The sequence below is a fragment of the Suillus bovinus genome (assembly GCF_016758785.1).
Source record: "Suillus bovinus strain UH-Sbo-P2 chromosome Unknown EDB93scaffold_54, whole genome shotgun sequence".
Classification (NCBI taxonomy): Eukaryota; Fungi; Basidiomycota; class Agaricomycetes; order Boletales; family Suillaceae; genus Suillus; species Suillus bovinus.
Genome location: NW_024542110.1, coordinates 128,503 through 142,797, shown reverse-complemented (window position 1 = coordinate 142,797; position 14,295 = coordinate 128,503). Strand labels below are relative to the sequence as shown.

At 45.8% G+C, this 14,295-nt stretch overlaps 4 protein-coding genes across 4 annotated transcripts; 2 read left to right on the top strand and 2 right to left on the bottom strand.

Moving 5' to 3' along the window:
* Window positions 1–1,697: 1,697 nt before the first annotated feature.
* On the bottom strand, window positions 1,698–3,483 carry EDB93DRAFT_703569 (uncharacterized protein). Its single transcript, XM_041457161.1, has 12 exons — window positions 3,370–3,483; window positions 3,276–3,308; window positions 3,206–3,225; window positions 3,136–3,150; window positions 3,045–3,083; window positions 2,961–2,989; window positions 2,889–2,902; window positions 2,801–2,836; window positions 2,567–2,626; window positions 2,374–2,508; window positions 2,074–2,317; window positions 1,698–2,016 (listed from the first exon to the last, which is right to left on the bottom strand). The coding sequence occupies exons 1-12, from the start codon at window positions 3,440–3,442 to the stop codon at window positions 1,878–1,880; spliced, it is 837 nt and encodes a 278-aa protein (XP_041304956.1). The 5' UTR covers window positions 3,443–3,483; the 3' UTR covers window positions 1,698–1,877.
* Window positions 3,484–4,983: 1,500 nt separating this feature from the next.
* Window positions 4,984–10,143, top strand: EDB93DRAFT_1163732 (uncharacterized protein; the record flags this gene model as incomplete). Its single annotated transcript, XM_041450111.1, has 24 exons — window positions 4,984–5,247; window positions 5,379–5,819; window positions 5,878–5,919; window positions 5,985–6,037; window positions 6,089–6,248; window positions 6,283–6,288; window positions 6,311–6,405; window positions 6,482–6,515; window positions 6,544–6,630; window positions 6,656–6,766; window positions 6,827–7,081; window positions 7,130–7,405; window positions 7,451–7,486; window positions 7,539–7,574; window positions 7,624–7,838; window positions 7,886–8,149; window positions 8,202–8,347; window positions 8,402–8,787; window positions 8,839–9,180; window positions 9,235–9,313; window positions 9,362–9,657; window positions 9,708–9,822; window positions 9,876–9,929; window positions 9,985–10,143. The coding sequence occupies 24 exons, from the start codon at window positions 4,984–4,986 to the stop codon at window positions 10,095–10,097; spliced, it is 3,906 nt and encodes a 1,301-aa protein (XP_041304955.1). The 3' UTR covers window positions 10,098–10,143.
* A 391-nt stretch (window positions 10,144–10,534) lies between these two features.
* On the bottom strand, window positions 10,535–12,821 carry EDB93DRAFT_1330290 (uncharacterized protein; the record flags this gene model as incomplete). The annotated part of the gene is made up of 13 exons (XM_041455165.1): window positions 12,163–12,821; window positions 12,074–12,106; window positions 12,004–12,023; window positions 11,937–11,951; window positions 11,847–11,885; window positions 11,763–11,791; window positions 11,687–11,700; window positions 11,604–11,639; window positions 11,375–11,434; window positions 11,182–11,316; window positions 10,897–11,128; window positions 10,783–10,840; window positions 10,535–10,735 (listed from the first exon to the last, which is right to left on the bottom strand). The coding sequence occupies exons 1-13, from the start codon at window positions 12,812–12,814 to the stop codon at window positions 10,535–10,537; spliced, it is 1,524 nt and encodes a 507-aa protein (XP_041304954.1). The 5' UTR covers window positions 12,815–12,821.
* Window positions 12,822–13,511: 690 nt separating this feature from the next.
* Window positions 13,512–13,753, top strand: EDB93DRAFT_1056453 (ATPase, V0 complex, subunit E1/e2; the record flags this gene model as incomplete). Its single annotated transcript, XM_041444761.1, has 2 exons — window positions 13,512–13,606; window positions 13,663–13,753. Coding segments are annotated over 2 exons (186 nt in total), but the record flags the coding sequence as incomplete, so codon positions are not given.
* Between the last annotated feature and the right edge of the window lie 542 nt (window positions 13,754–14,295).

Sequence of the window (14,295 nt, the reverse complement as noted above, 5' to 3'; positions counted from 1 at the left end):
AAGGCGGATACATTCTGTTGGCACACAATCACAAAGTCAGAGATATGAAGGAATTGAGGGGATAACTCACTGTGCCATACAGCTATTGACGCGCACCCTCAACGCTTATTCTATTGAATACTAAATCCATCATGTAGTTGATACCAATAAGAGTCAAGTTCTTCTTCCGTTGACTCGTACCGTAGCTTGATTGGATCAGAACGCCGTCTATATTTCACGTGGGCCAGTTACTATAACGACACCCAAGATAAGCAACAGGGTGAGCGGATCTGAGAGGACAGGTTGTGCACAGATCGGTGGTGCAGCTGTAGATGGTGGACATCCCTTTTCAGCGGGTGTACTAGGATGATAGATTCATGAGAGTAGGGCACTGGAAAAAAAAACAAAGTCGAACGCACCACAGGAAGCCCGATATTTGTTCTGACACCTCTTGTGTAGTAGTTGATGGCAAATTGATTCCCTAATTGTTCCAAAATGATCAGCAGCAGCGTCTTTTGGCTCGCTTCCTTCCTCTGGGGACTCGAGTCTGTGAGTGAGGAAATGCGAAAATATAGTAATGGCCTTTATGTTCTTGAGACAATCTAACCACTTCTCGGGTAGCGACGGCATTGGGCCATGGCTACGCACAGCTTGTTCAACTTGCCTTGGAGCTAAAATAAATAAATAAGTGCTCCTAACATGCACTGGCACTTTGTGCGCATCATGCAACTCAAATTTATAGAGTTCTAACTGTTCTAAACCGTAAAAATCAAAAAGAATCGACTTAACCGAAAGCATGTCACGTGAGATATAATGCACTAGTCAAAATCTTCAGCCCGCCCCGGAGTCCCTCCCATCATCATGCACATTTGTTCTTATGATACATAAATTGCAGCAATGCATGTACAGCGCACTTCAAAGATCAGTGAACACCGAAACTACCACCTGGAACATTGTCATTTTGAAGATATCTTGGCCGCATCCGTGTAATCGCATCCATCCCGGACTCCCGGAGGCGGTCTCGGCCACCAGCTATATCGAGAGCTTCACTTCTCCCTACTATCTCGAATTCGCTATCAAGCCCACAACCTGGCATCAAGCACTAGATGCTCGACTCCTGCGCTATCGCTGGTGCTGGTGCCCACATGGCTATTCCTCATTTCGTCGTCGTCGGTTTGAACCACGTTAACAAGACATTTCTTATCTGGTGTGTGATTTCCAGACGTTATTACCCTGTACTTTCCTCCAAAATTCTCCTGACTCCGCAAAGGCACTGGGTCTCAGCTATATATTCATAGCCTTCATACCACAACGCTTCATAGCAGTATGCCTTGCATCATCAAACTACCCATGCAGGAACACTTCGTAATTATCTTGGCTCAATCTTCTGTAAGCTGGTTGGCATGAGTCAGACAAGGGTGGGATGCGGCAAGAAGGTGAATCGAGGACAAATTGCTGAGGAACTGAAGGAGTGCACTGTCGCTCGACTGGGTGTACAGCTAGTGTTAGTAGAGATATCCGGGATGTTGGTTTAACCATTGTCAAGACCTATAGCAGATTGCTTAAATAAATACTACGATGAAAACATTGTCCGGCCTATGTCTCTTTGTTAAATATAGTTCGGAACATCAAATAAACTTCAAGCTTCATCAATGACATCACGAAAATGAGAATCAATAAAAGAGAATTTCCTTGCTCCTTGCAGAGCACCAGGCAACCGTTAACTTCAATGAGGATCACATATCGATATATGCATACGCTCCTGGAAAGCGATCGAGGTCATGGTGGTTGCTGCGTCGGAGTCAACTACGAGCCTCGCGTTATATTCTCGAATGTCAAGGATCAGACGTGGTCCTAGTACGAACATCTGCACGAACATCAAAATCCGAAGCGATCCATCAAAAGTCTGAGTTTCTAGGGAATTCATGTCCTATAGAAATGATGAAACATAGGCATATGCAGAGATCAGTGAACGATTGACATACCGGTGTTGGCGAAAAATCAGAAATGAGCGTGAGGCAGGAGACAGTTACAAAACTAGCATGTCAGATCCCTCAGCGAAAGAAGGGAACAATAATCACAATATGAGCTTACCTCGCAAAGTAAAGCACGTGAGTTTTCATCAACACCATGAAACAGTCCCCAATAATCCCTCCTGCCAGTGGCAACTGTTGTCGCAGTTCACGGAACTGTTTTACTGTAATCCAGATTGCGAGACACAGTGTGAGGACCTCCCACACAGTTCTTAGTATCCAATTAACGGAATTCAAACGTGTGAGATCTCCCGTAGATGCAACTTGAATTGAGCATTGATAAGTGCCGGAGAAAATGAGTTCTTCTGGTATTTATCATTGAGCACCATGCACGTTTACTTTCATCTACAATCAAGCGTACCTCCTGAACCATTCATCGTTGACAGTACGACGACCATTCCATCGAAAATGTTGACACCCAGGCACGAGACAATAAGAAATATCAGGATTTTTCTGGATCGTTGATACATGGCATATAACCGAGTGATCATGATGACTTGCAGGATGTTTCAGTCAAGTCAATGCCACTGAGGTCTCGCAAGTGCTAAGCTCACCCCACAGCATCGCAAATGCTAAAGAAGTCATCCAACTCTGTATGATATGCATAATCCAGCCTGACAAATACAGTCAATGAGCAATCTCATGTCGCTCACACTGCAAAGGGACTCACATCTATGACAGTATTTTTTGCAGTCATTAGTGAGCCAAGAAGTCAGCAAAGAAATACACGCACTCCTACAGGGGACCATGGTTATTGGAAGGGAATAGCAGGTATCTGCACAGAGCACTCACCATATCGGTCAGCGAGACGGTCACGACATTACCTGTATGCCGTTGGTCAGAAGCGAAGACAGTGGATGCAATAAGAAGACATACTCAACATGTCCAGGCTGATTATGAGAGATAGACGATCAGCACAATACCGAATGTTTAGCCTTCCGAACATACGCAACAAAACATATGCCAAGGTAGCGCACCTAGGATGCTTTCAAGTCAGCACAACATTGCAACTACAAGAAACAAGCTACATACACCAAGATACAGAACCGTCATAAGCGACCAGCGTTGCTTCTGTAAAGAGTTTTATTTTCATACTTGTCCTCTGACATGAAATTCTACTCACCCAGAACAATTCGACCTATAACAGGATTCTTAGCAAGATGACTGCCCTGTTAGTCATAACAATAGCATACCTCTTGTCCGAATGTAAGTGCTGAAGATACTTGTAAGATACCAGTAATCTGTTGATATTATCATGCTCACCCCAATCATATGTCACCCCAACAAAGGCGGCAACTATGGAACCGCAGCCGAGGTTAAATTGAGGCAGCTTCGATATCCGACCGTCTCTACGAACCTATAAAATAGCTGAAAAAACGACTTGCATTGATTGTCGGCCACCAAATAGGATCATCTGAGACTATGGTCATATTGGTAGAGAACGGGTGTGGGTGAGGCGAACTTTGTGGACGTACGACAGTGGTATTCGTGCTAGATATACCTTGGTTTTGTGCTTGAAATACCGAAATAAGATCCGTTCCTACATGGATTAGCTCGAAGGAAGTATTTTTACATCAAGAAAGATGAACTCAATCCAGGTGTTCAGCATAGATGTTGGTCGCCAAGCAGTTGCGAGGGCGGAATACTTCAACACCGCAAGAGATTGAAGAATCTGAACATGCATGCACAACCTTGCATAGGTCCTTGGATTTTTGTCTCAGAGGGATGCTAAAAATGGTCAGTGTAGAATCTTTAATTTGCAACGTGGTGTTAGTGCAGTGGTGACAAACATCAGTTAGCACAGGCAGAGACATACTAGTTGAGCTGCGGTGGTGGCAGGTATCAGTTTGCACAGCCGAATACATCGTGATTGACAATTTATGATTGATATCTGGTGGAGATACAATGCTATCTCTAAATTGAGATAGCGCTGAGAGCACATGGCTTGGGCGCTGTCACTACCGTATAAAGCCTGACTTATTGCTCTTCAAGCTGTGCTCTTCAAACTGTACCGGTTGGTGTCCTAAAACCTGATCGACGAGCCTCATCAGCGTCTATATCCCAGGGTACTTGATTGTACAATGACTCACCACGACCACACAGCGGCTGTCAAGGCACACCCCTCTACGCTAAATAAAATGAAATTCAATGTACGACTTTGTCCAACGACGACCTCAGTGTGTGTGACCTTGGAAAAAGCTTGCTATGATCTCAATGGCTTTTGATGGGCATCAGCGGTCTCTGCTTTGCAGGCCTGAACATGGCAACACCTCCGATGTCATTCAATGAGGTGAGCTTGTATTGGAATGTAAAATAAGGGGTGTCCAAACGAAGCAAACAGAGAACTCATCTATACAACCCCTTCCAAGCACAGCTTTCAATGCCCCTGCTCCTCCGTTTCCTAAACATGTGCCACCTCCTCATCAATGTATCTTTTGGCCCTCCACCTCGGTTACCAGCTATTCATATCAAAGGATGTCATTAAACGATAAGTACGGAAATGATATAACTCAAGACGCACCGTACTCGATTTGTATCAACTGTCGCAGCCTGATTCGTCATTCACAGTTGATGCGCGGAGAATATAACACTATTACTGGATTAAATATTGGAATGAGAGGGCAGTGGAAGAAAAAAATATTCAGACGTGGCCTTTATGACCACAAGAAATTGGCAAACCATCATAAAAAGTGATAGTCAACTCACCTCTGGACTGCAAATGCACATCACTTCGGAGTATGATCGAAAGCAACAGCAAGTTACGTAACACTTGCGCGGTAGGGTCTCCATTTAGTGCACATCAGTTTGGTACAAAATGGTTTCCTTCCCAGTTGACTCCCAGAATTCGCCGCAGAACGGGCAATCATAGGATTACAACTTGAATTACATATGGATAGTCTTCCGACTTTACAGCGTGTCCTTCAATTCCCAACTGACCGTCACGGTGCTTTTCCGCTTGTCGTATTCAACAATGAGTACAACGAGAGACTCCCAGCAGAGTCTTCTACATCCATTTCTTTCTCATCTTATTGCTCTCCTGTCAACCTATGAACTATATCCTATGTCGACAACATCTCCAAGATATGATGGGCCTGCAGATTGGCAGACAGACACTATCCTTCTCTCTCTAGGGGCAGTTGCACGCAGAATGTTCACTGCGGAGGATAATCTAGCCTCAATCAAGGCTTCTGAGTGTTGGCAAACAAATGGGCCAGAGACAAAGAAAAGACGCAGTGTAGGCGACTCTCCCATGTCCTCATCTTCTCAGAAAGAGCTAACCCATCTTCTTTTCTCATACAGTCTAGCATCAATGTCAATGCTTTTGCTCCGCCTTCCAGTTCACCAGGATCAACTTCTTGTTTTCAGACCAACTCCTCAAACATCGCACCTACTATAGATTCAATTGATCTCGACATGAAGTGCGCCGATAGTGTGAATGGCGTAGCCAGTGACGACCATACACCGGTCAATAAACTACACTCCACTCGTGCAGGTTCAATGTCATTGTCACTCGACGGACTCCCAAGTCATATTGATGCCGCCACACTCCTTCAGTCATTTGCAAAGCGGACCTCGAAGCCAGTACCACCCACATCACACATCGAATACATGGCTTGCCCAACGTGTGGGAAGACTACTACCGATACTTTGATGATGGGCCGAATTAATAGTAGCTTCGATGGCTCGCCCAGAGGATCTCCTCTTATCGTCCCTCCTGGTCCTCTTCCTGCAGCAGCATTCGAAAGCGGCATGACCGTCGAAGAAGAACTAAGGTTGCTCAAGGCTCAGGTCCAAGATGTCGCTCGTGTATGCAATGCCGTGGCCAGAGGTGACTTGTCCCAGAAAATTACGGATTGCCGTGCAGGGTGTGGTCATGGTTCAATTGAAGGACATCATAAATACTATGGTATTCGTTCAGAGTCTTATCCCTAGGCCTTGCTCATGCATATCATTGTCAGGTCGATAAATTAGGGACAGTTTTCTCAAGAGGTCACTCGTGTCAGTCAAGAAATCGGTACAGAAGGGTAAAGTAGCTACTAACCCAGATTCTATACGGTTTGCTCAGTCTTCCGCAGTAAACTCGGTGGACAGGCTCTCGTGTTGGATGTCGAAGGTACCTGGCGGGAAATGATTGGCATTGTCAATAAATTAGCTGCCAATTTGACCAGTCAAGTCCGAAGCATCACTAAGGTCACTAAAGCTGTTGCACAGGGAGATTTGTCGAAACAGATTGATGTTCGATGCTCGTGGCGAAATTCTTGATTTGAAGAATACCGTAAACGGGAATGGTTATCCAGCTTCGTGCATTAGCCACCGAAGTTACCCGTGTCACATCAGAAGTCGGTTCTCAAGGCAAGTTAGGCGATCAAGCGCACGTACCAGACTGTTCAAGGTGATTGGTTCGAGTTGGTTCACAATGTATACCCATTACCGTGTCTTATCGGCAGTGGCCTAATCTGCGTCTTAAGGTTAATCGGACTGTGTTCAAGCTTGACGGACCAAGTGCGGTCTATTGCCAATGTCACGACAGGCCGTCGCTAGGGGCGATTTGACGCAGAAGATCGAGATCCACGTCGAAGGCGAGATGTCAACGTTGAAGTGCACTGTCAATTCCATGGTGGACCAACTAAGCGCCTTTGCAGTCCGAAGTCACTCGTGTCGCGCTTGAAGTCGGTACGCAAGGTATGTTGGGTGGTCAGGCTCGCGTGGAAGGTGTACAGGGTACCTGGGCTGACTTGACACGCAATGTGAACGTGAGTTATATAAACAGTATTCTGGCCTCGTCAGCATCGCTTACATGCTGTGTGGCACAGAAAATGGCTAGCAATTTGACTGACCAAGTACGATCGATCTCGGAGGTCACAAAAGCTGTTGCCTTGGGCGATCTAAACAAAGTCGTCAACGTCGATGTACAAGGAGAAATGCTAGATTTGAATATGACTGTCAATTCTGTGGTTGTCCAATTATCTACGCTCGCCAACGAAGTCGCCCGTGTGTCTTTGGAAGTGGGTACGGAAGGTATCTTGGGTGGGCAAGCGTATGTCCCTGATGTGCAGGGCATGTGGAAGGTAGGGCGTAAAGATGCGAAATGATATCATTATTGACGTTCACTACAGGTTCTTACAGATAATGTTAACCTCATGGCTATGAATTTGACCAACCAGGTGCGGTCGATTGCAGCAGTGACGAAGGCTGTCGCTGGTGGCGACTTGACGAAGAAGATTGAAGTGGATGTGCGTGGTGAGATCAAGGAGTTGAAAGAGACTGTCAATGGCGTGACTGAGAGCTTGAGTCTTTTCGCTGATGAAGTGACTCGTGTCGCAAGAGAGGTCGGCACGGAAGGACGATTAGGGGGTCAGGCTCGTGTAACTAATGTTGGTGGTACATGGAAGGTGAGTATGTCGCATAGGATGTGGATCAACACTCATCTCAAGTAGGGCTTGACGGACAATGTGAATGTCATGGCTGCTAATGTCGGTTCATTTCATCTTTTACGGGTCTAAAGCTGATTTTTCGGCATTATAGTTGACCTTACAAGTCCGAACCATCGCTGTCGCAACCGTGAGTGTTTTTTACCGTGACTCAATCCTCTTATTGAGTTTGTTGTCAGACTGCTGTCGCCCGCGGAGACCTGACTCAACAAATCACTGGTATCTCTGTGTCCGGAGAGATGCTAAGCCTAATCAACACTATCAATGACACGATTGCTCACTTGGCAATCTTCGCCAAAGAAGTCAAGAATGTTGCATTCGAAGTCGGTACAGAGGGTAAATTAGGTGTCCAGGCTGAGGTAGGCAACATCGAGGGTATCTGGCGAGCAATCACGTAAGTAAGGGACACGATCCGCGGAATGAGTGTTGACATCGCTGTAGGATGTCCGTCAACACTATGGCCAGCAACTTGACCGAGCAAATGCGTGGATTTTCCCAAATCTCGGCAGCTGCTATGGACGGAGATTTCACTCGTTTCGTCACTGTTGAGGCCAGTGGAGGGAATGACTTTTTGAAAACACAGATCAATCGGATGATATTCAATCTATGTGACAGTATCCAGAAAAATACAGCTGCGAAGGAGGCAGCTGAGCTGGCGAATAGGAGTAAATCAGAATTTCTAGCAAACATGTCGCACGAAATCAGGTATCACTGTTCTTGCTTCCCGTCTCGACATTCTGTGCTCAATGTCTCATAGGACGCCCATGAACGGAATTATTGGCATTACGGAGCTTACTCTTGACTCTGATTTGAACCGATCGCAACGAGAGAGTTTGCTCTTAGTACAATCATCGGCTCGCTCGTTGCTACTCATCATCAATGATATATTGGATATCTCGAAGAGTGCGAGTTTTTTTTCCCGATGTCAATACATTAATCTGATTACATGTTCTACAGTTGAGGCCGGTCGAATGACAATGGAAGCCGTCTCGTACTCCCTTCGTCAAACAGTTTTTGGCACACTCAAAACCTTTGTCGTCCGTGCCTCTCAAAACAACCTTGATCTCACATATGATGTCGACCCGGACATTCCTGATCAACTTATCGGCGACTCGCTACGACTTCATCAAATCATCACGAACTTGGTGGGGAACGCTATCAAGTTCACATCTTCCAAGGTCTCCCGCAAAGGCCACGTTGCACTTAGCACAAGGCTGGTAGCGCTGGACGACTCCAGTGTGACATTAGAGTTCTGTGTCACCGATACGGGGATCGGCATTGCCAAAGACAAACTGAATCTCATTTTCGACACGTTTTGTCAGGCAGATGGTTCGACGACGAGAGCACGTCCATGTCACAATTTATCGCAAGGGTCATAGCTGATCGTCGCATAGGAATATGGGGGAACCGGTCTGGGCCTTTCCATCTCCAAGCGCCTCGTCAGCCTCATGCAAGGCAACATGTGGGTCGAAAGCGAGGTCTCAAAGGGCAGCAAGTTCTTCTTCACAATCACATCGCAAATTTCTCAAAATACGCTGGAGACCTCACTGCAAAAGATGCAGTCATTCCACAGGCGTGCTATTTTGTTTGTTGACACCCTCAACGATACGACCGGGGTTGTCCAAAGGATCCAGGAGCTCGGGCTGAAGCCATATGTCATCCATGATATTAGTGAGGTGGCCGATAGGGAACGCTGTCCGCAATTTGACACTATCGTCGTGGACTCGTTGAGCACGGTACGTTATGTAGGTGTCATACAAGTTCAAGCTTGCCTCATGTCTTCGTCGTAGACCGAAAGTATCAGGGAATATGAGCACCTGCGCTACATTCCCATCGTATTGTTGATGCCTTCGATCCCACGTCTGAATCGTGAGTATGCGAGATGTGCTCTGGTGATATGTGGCTGACAGTCGTTAGTTAAATGGTGCTTGGACAACAGCATCAGCTCGCAGGTTACGACCCCAGTCACAGCTCAAGACCTTGCTTCTGCCCTCATTTACGTCCTGGAGTCGAATACTGTGTCGCCTGTCTCGGCACGAAATGATGTTGTCTTTGACATCCTGCTTGCCGAGGATAATATAATCAACCAGAAACTAGCAGTCAAGATTCTGGAGAAGTATGGTCATACAGTCGAGATTGTAGAGAATGGAAGTCTAGCTGTTGAAGCTTTCAAGGCACGGGTACAAGTGAACAAGTCGTTTGACATCATCTTGGTGAGTCATTTTTGACTCGATGACCCATCACAGTAGTGATACTCCCAAAGATGGATGTGTCGATGCCTTTCATGGGAGGAATGGAGGCAACTGAGCTCATCCGAGCATATGAGATGCACAAAGGACTCCAACGGATTCCTATCATCGCCCTCACTGCTCACGCTAGTACGTTACAATCTCGAGGCTCAGAGAAAGTACTTGCTGATTTGCTTTTTCAGTGATCGGTGACCGCGAGCGATGCCTGCAGGCAGGTATGGACGACCATATCACTAGTACGTACCTCATTTACCCATGCCTCTAAGCCTCATGAACGCTTATTTTGCAGAGCCCCTTCGTCGCGGAGATCTCTTGAATTCGATCAACAAGCTTGCAAGAGAGAGCGCGCACAGTTAGCCACGCAGCATCACCTCCTCCACAAGCCACCTGCTCTTATGGCATAACTGATTTTTTTTGTGTATCATTTCATCGTTTCAGGTTTTGCATACCTCATACCTCCTGTAAGCCAATTGGCGTGAATCAGATGCCAGTGAGAATATGAATCGAGGACTGATTGCTGAGGAGCAGTGCAGTGTCGCTCGCCTTAGCTCTCGCTTGCCCATTTTCCCAAGCAATCGTAGGAGAATGATTGCCCCCTGATACGAAAAGAACCAGTAGTTGGTGCAAGTGAGTGGGCAGCCTAATGACAGCAGGATAAAACATTTTCAGCACGTATAGCAAATTACTGAACTAGAACTACGACGAAAACATTGACCGGAACTATGTCTCCTTCGAACCTCATTCGGAACAACCAAATAAACTTCATCACGAAAGTGGAAATAAAAAAACAAATTCTCCTGCTCTTTGTAGGGCACCAGATAGCTGTTAACTTCACCGAACATCATACACTACTCCCAGTCGATATATGCACGCGCTCCTGGAAAGCGATCGAGGTCATGGCAGTTGCTGCGTCGGAGTCAGTCACAATCCGCGCGTTATATTCTCGAATGCTAAGGATCAGGCGTGGTCCCAGCACAAACATCTGCACAGCCTGCAAAATTTGAAGCAAGCCATAAACAGCTTGAGCTTCTAGGGAGTTGTCCTATAGAAATGATGGGTCACATGGAGAGAAGTGAAAGACTGACATACCGTTGAGAGTGTTGGAGAGAACTTAATAATGAGCTGGAAGAAAGAAACGACACCAGAGCTATCACGTCCGACCTTTCAGTGGAAAAAGAAATTATAATTACAATACGAGCTTACCTCGCAAAGTAAAGCATGTGAGTTTTTATCAACACCATCAAACAGTCCCCCATAATCCCTCCTGTTGAATGTTGTCGCAGTTCACGGAAGTGTTTTATCGCAATCCAGACTGCGAGATACAGTGCGAGGACCTCCCACACAACAGAAAGTATCCAGGCAACAGAATCCAAAAGTCTGATATCTTCTGCATGGGAAATCGAGCACCGATAAGTGCCAGAGAGAACGAGTTCCTCTGGTATTTATCATTTAGGCCCAGTGTTTATTTTTGTCCGGAATTAAGCATACCTCCTGAAGAATTCATCATTGCTATCGCAACAAGCACTCCATCGAAGATGTTGTTAGCCAAGAAGGTGACAACGAGAAATACCAGCATCCTTCTGGATCGTTGATACATGGCGTGCAACTGAGTAATGATGATGACTTGCAAGATGTTTCAGTCAAATCAATATCGTCGTGATTGCACAAGTACCAAGCTCACCCCACAGCATCGCAAATACGAGAACAAGCGTCCAATTCCATACGACGTACATAATCCAGCCTGACGAATCTAATGAGTGACCAGCCTCAGGTAGCACACTCAAAAGAGACTCACATCTGTAGCAGTATAGTGTAGTAGTCAGCAGTAAACCAAAGAAGTCAGTTAAGAATCACCCACTGCTACAGGACACCACGTTAATTGGAGGTGAATGTCATGCATCTGTGAAGACTCACTTTATCTGTCAGCGAGATGGTCGGAACATCGTCTGTACGCTGTTGATAAGATGATGCAAAGTGTCCTAATGATACATACTTGGTATGGCCAGACTGATTATGAGATGATCGATTAGTACAACACAAATTGTTAAATTTTAGCGTTCCTAACATACACAGCAGATAAGATTCCAAGGTAGCGCACCTAGGACACTTTCAAGTCAGTATAACACGGCAACTGCGACAAACAAGCTACATACACTGAGATACAAGACTGTCATTAAGGACCAGCGTTGCCTCTGTAATTAATTACTTTCATGCGTGTTCCTCTGATATGAGACTCTACTCACCCAGACCAATTCGATCTATAAAACTATTGTTAGCGAGATGGCTGCCAAGGTCATGACATCGACATACCTCTTGTCCGAGTGTAAGGGCTGAAAATACTTGTAGGATATCAGCATTCCTTTAATATTATCATGCTCACCCCAATCATACGTCACTCCAACAGTGGCAGCAACTGCGAAATCGCAGCCAAAATCAGTCAGCTTCAAAATCCGACCGCTCTCTACGAACCTGAAAAATAGCTCAAAACACTGTATGCATTGATGCTCGGCCACCAAGTGGGATCGTTTGAGACTATGGTCATATTGGTAGAGAACGGGTGAGTCAGAGGCGAACTTGGTGGACGTATGACCGTGAAATTTGTGCTACTTATACTACCATCCAGTGGTTGGTCCACCAAAACGAGATCGAGGCAAGTGACCGTTCTTGTTTTAACTGGCCGATGTAGATATTTTTGCATGAAGAAAGACAAATCAATCCAGGAGTCCATAATAGATGGTCGTGGAGCATCTACACGAGTGACACTTGAACACCGCAAAAGACTGATCAACATCAAGAACTGTTGCTGATCTCGTATGATGAAATCCATGCTAATTATACCACCATCCAGTGCTTGGATCACCAAACGAGAGCTAGGGATGATGACCGTTCCTGCATTACTTGGCCGAAGTAGATATGTTTGCATGAAGCAAGTTATGTATATCAATCGCCCGACATTTGTACGAGCAAAAGACGTGAACACCGCGAAAGATTCAACATCAAGAGCTGTTCGTGACATTGTCGTCTTGTTTCTTGATGCCAGTCTCGAGATATTTTTGCTACACGTGCACAGTCCATCAACGCAACCAGCTACTACTTCGTTTATCTGATACATACTGATCATAGTGCGACCACCGAAAAGCCCGTCGACTCCACTCTTTTGGCATCGCCAACACAGCAGAAATCCAGCTGTCAAAAATAGTTGAGATAGACACGAAGCAAACAAACTCGCATCCTACCAAAACCTCTCTGCGAGCACATGTCTGTGTCTCCGAATCTCGTCCTTATGCCATCCGTGGCTTCAGGCGCACCCTCGACTTTGTCTAGGCGATTGGGCTATTGTGTCACGGTCATCATTGTGTCATCAGGATGCCAGAAATGGTGAGCGCAGAATATTTGATTTGTATCGTGGGGTTGGTGCGGTGGTCAAATGCATCAGGTTCCGCCAAAGAAGTCTTGGTTGAGATTCCTTGATTGATGTATGAAGATATCCTAAATCAAGAGGGCGTTAAAACTTGAGAGAAGACACGAATAAAAATAATGCTTAGATGCACAATAGCTGAAGGTGGCAAGCATCTCTTGGCACATCATCAGAGAGTTAGAGATTTGAAGTAGTTGAGGGAATAGCTCGCCGTGTCACACAGCTGCCAGTGCGAGCAGCGGCACCATCAATGCTCCAAGAAAAACCGATCCAAAATGTTTTCCGGATAAATTCATAGGGTAGCCTGGGTGGGAATTTGAAACGTTATGCGTGTCACGTGACATATAATGGTGCCCGCTGCGTCTCCCAAACGTCTCCTCACGTTCTGCAGCAACTTTTCATGGCATCCATCGTCCCTGTGATTTTCATATTCGCCATAGTACTAGGGCTGAGTGCTTGTGGCTACCTCTTCGTTCCAAAGGGGCCACATCAAACGTATGCTGCAGCCTTCTTCAGTTTGTCGACATCTGAACTAATACCCTCGAATGCAGGACAATTCGTACGGCTATCATACTCACGCTTGCCTCATGTTATCTTATGTGGATGGTCACATATATGGCCCAGCTGCATCCGCTCATTAGTAGGTCATTAAACTTGTTCCTATGATTTTGTTGGCTAACTCATGAACTCAAGCGCCATATCGTTCAATAAAGGGCGGAGAGAGTTTATAATGGTCAAACATCGTCTGAGCAGGAAATAGGCGTACACCATTGTCGCTATGGTATATTCTGCATTAACGAAAGAGCACCTTGGAGTCCGCTGTTCTAGATCTGGCGGTCTTCTGTTCGAAGATACGTGACGGGCGTTTCACTAAGACCCAGCCAAATCAGAGTCCGCGACACATGGTACTCAATTTTGGGGACATATTCACAATCAATACGTTCATAGATATGTCTCGCGATATGCATCGCATCTGCCCATGAAACTTTTCTGACCCTGTCTCAGGTGTTAATATCTCTCTGCTCTTTTCATATTTTAAAGAACCTGAGCTTCCTGCTCAACCATGCGACTGTAAAGGCGTGTGCAGATTGGAAACGCTAGGATGTATTTGGCTGCGAAAACTTGTGCCTCCAATGCAGTGTGTTTTACATTGGGGTATCAGAGTTCTGCTACCTTTCCATATT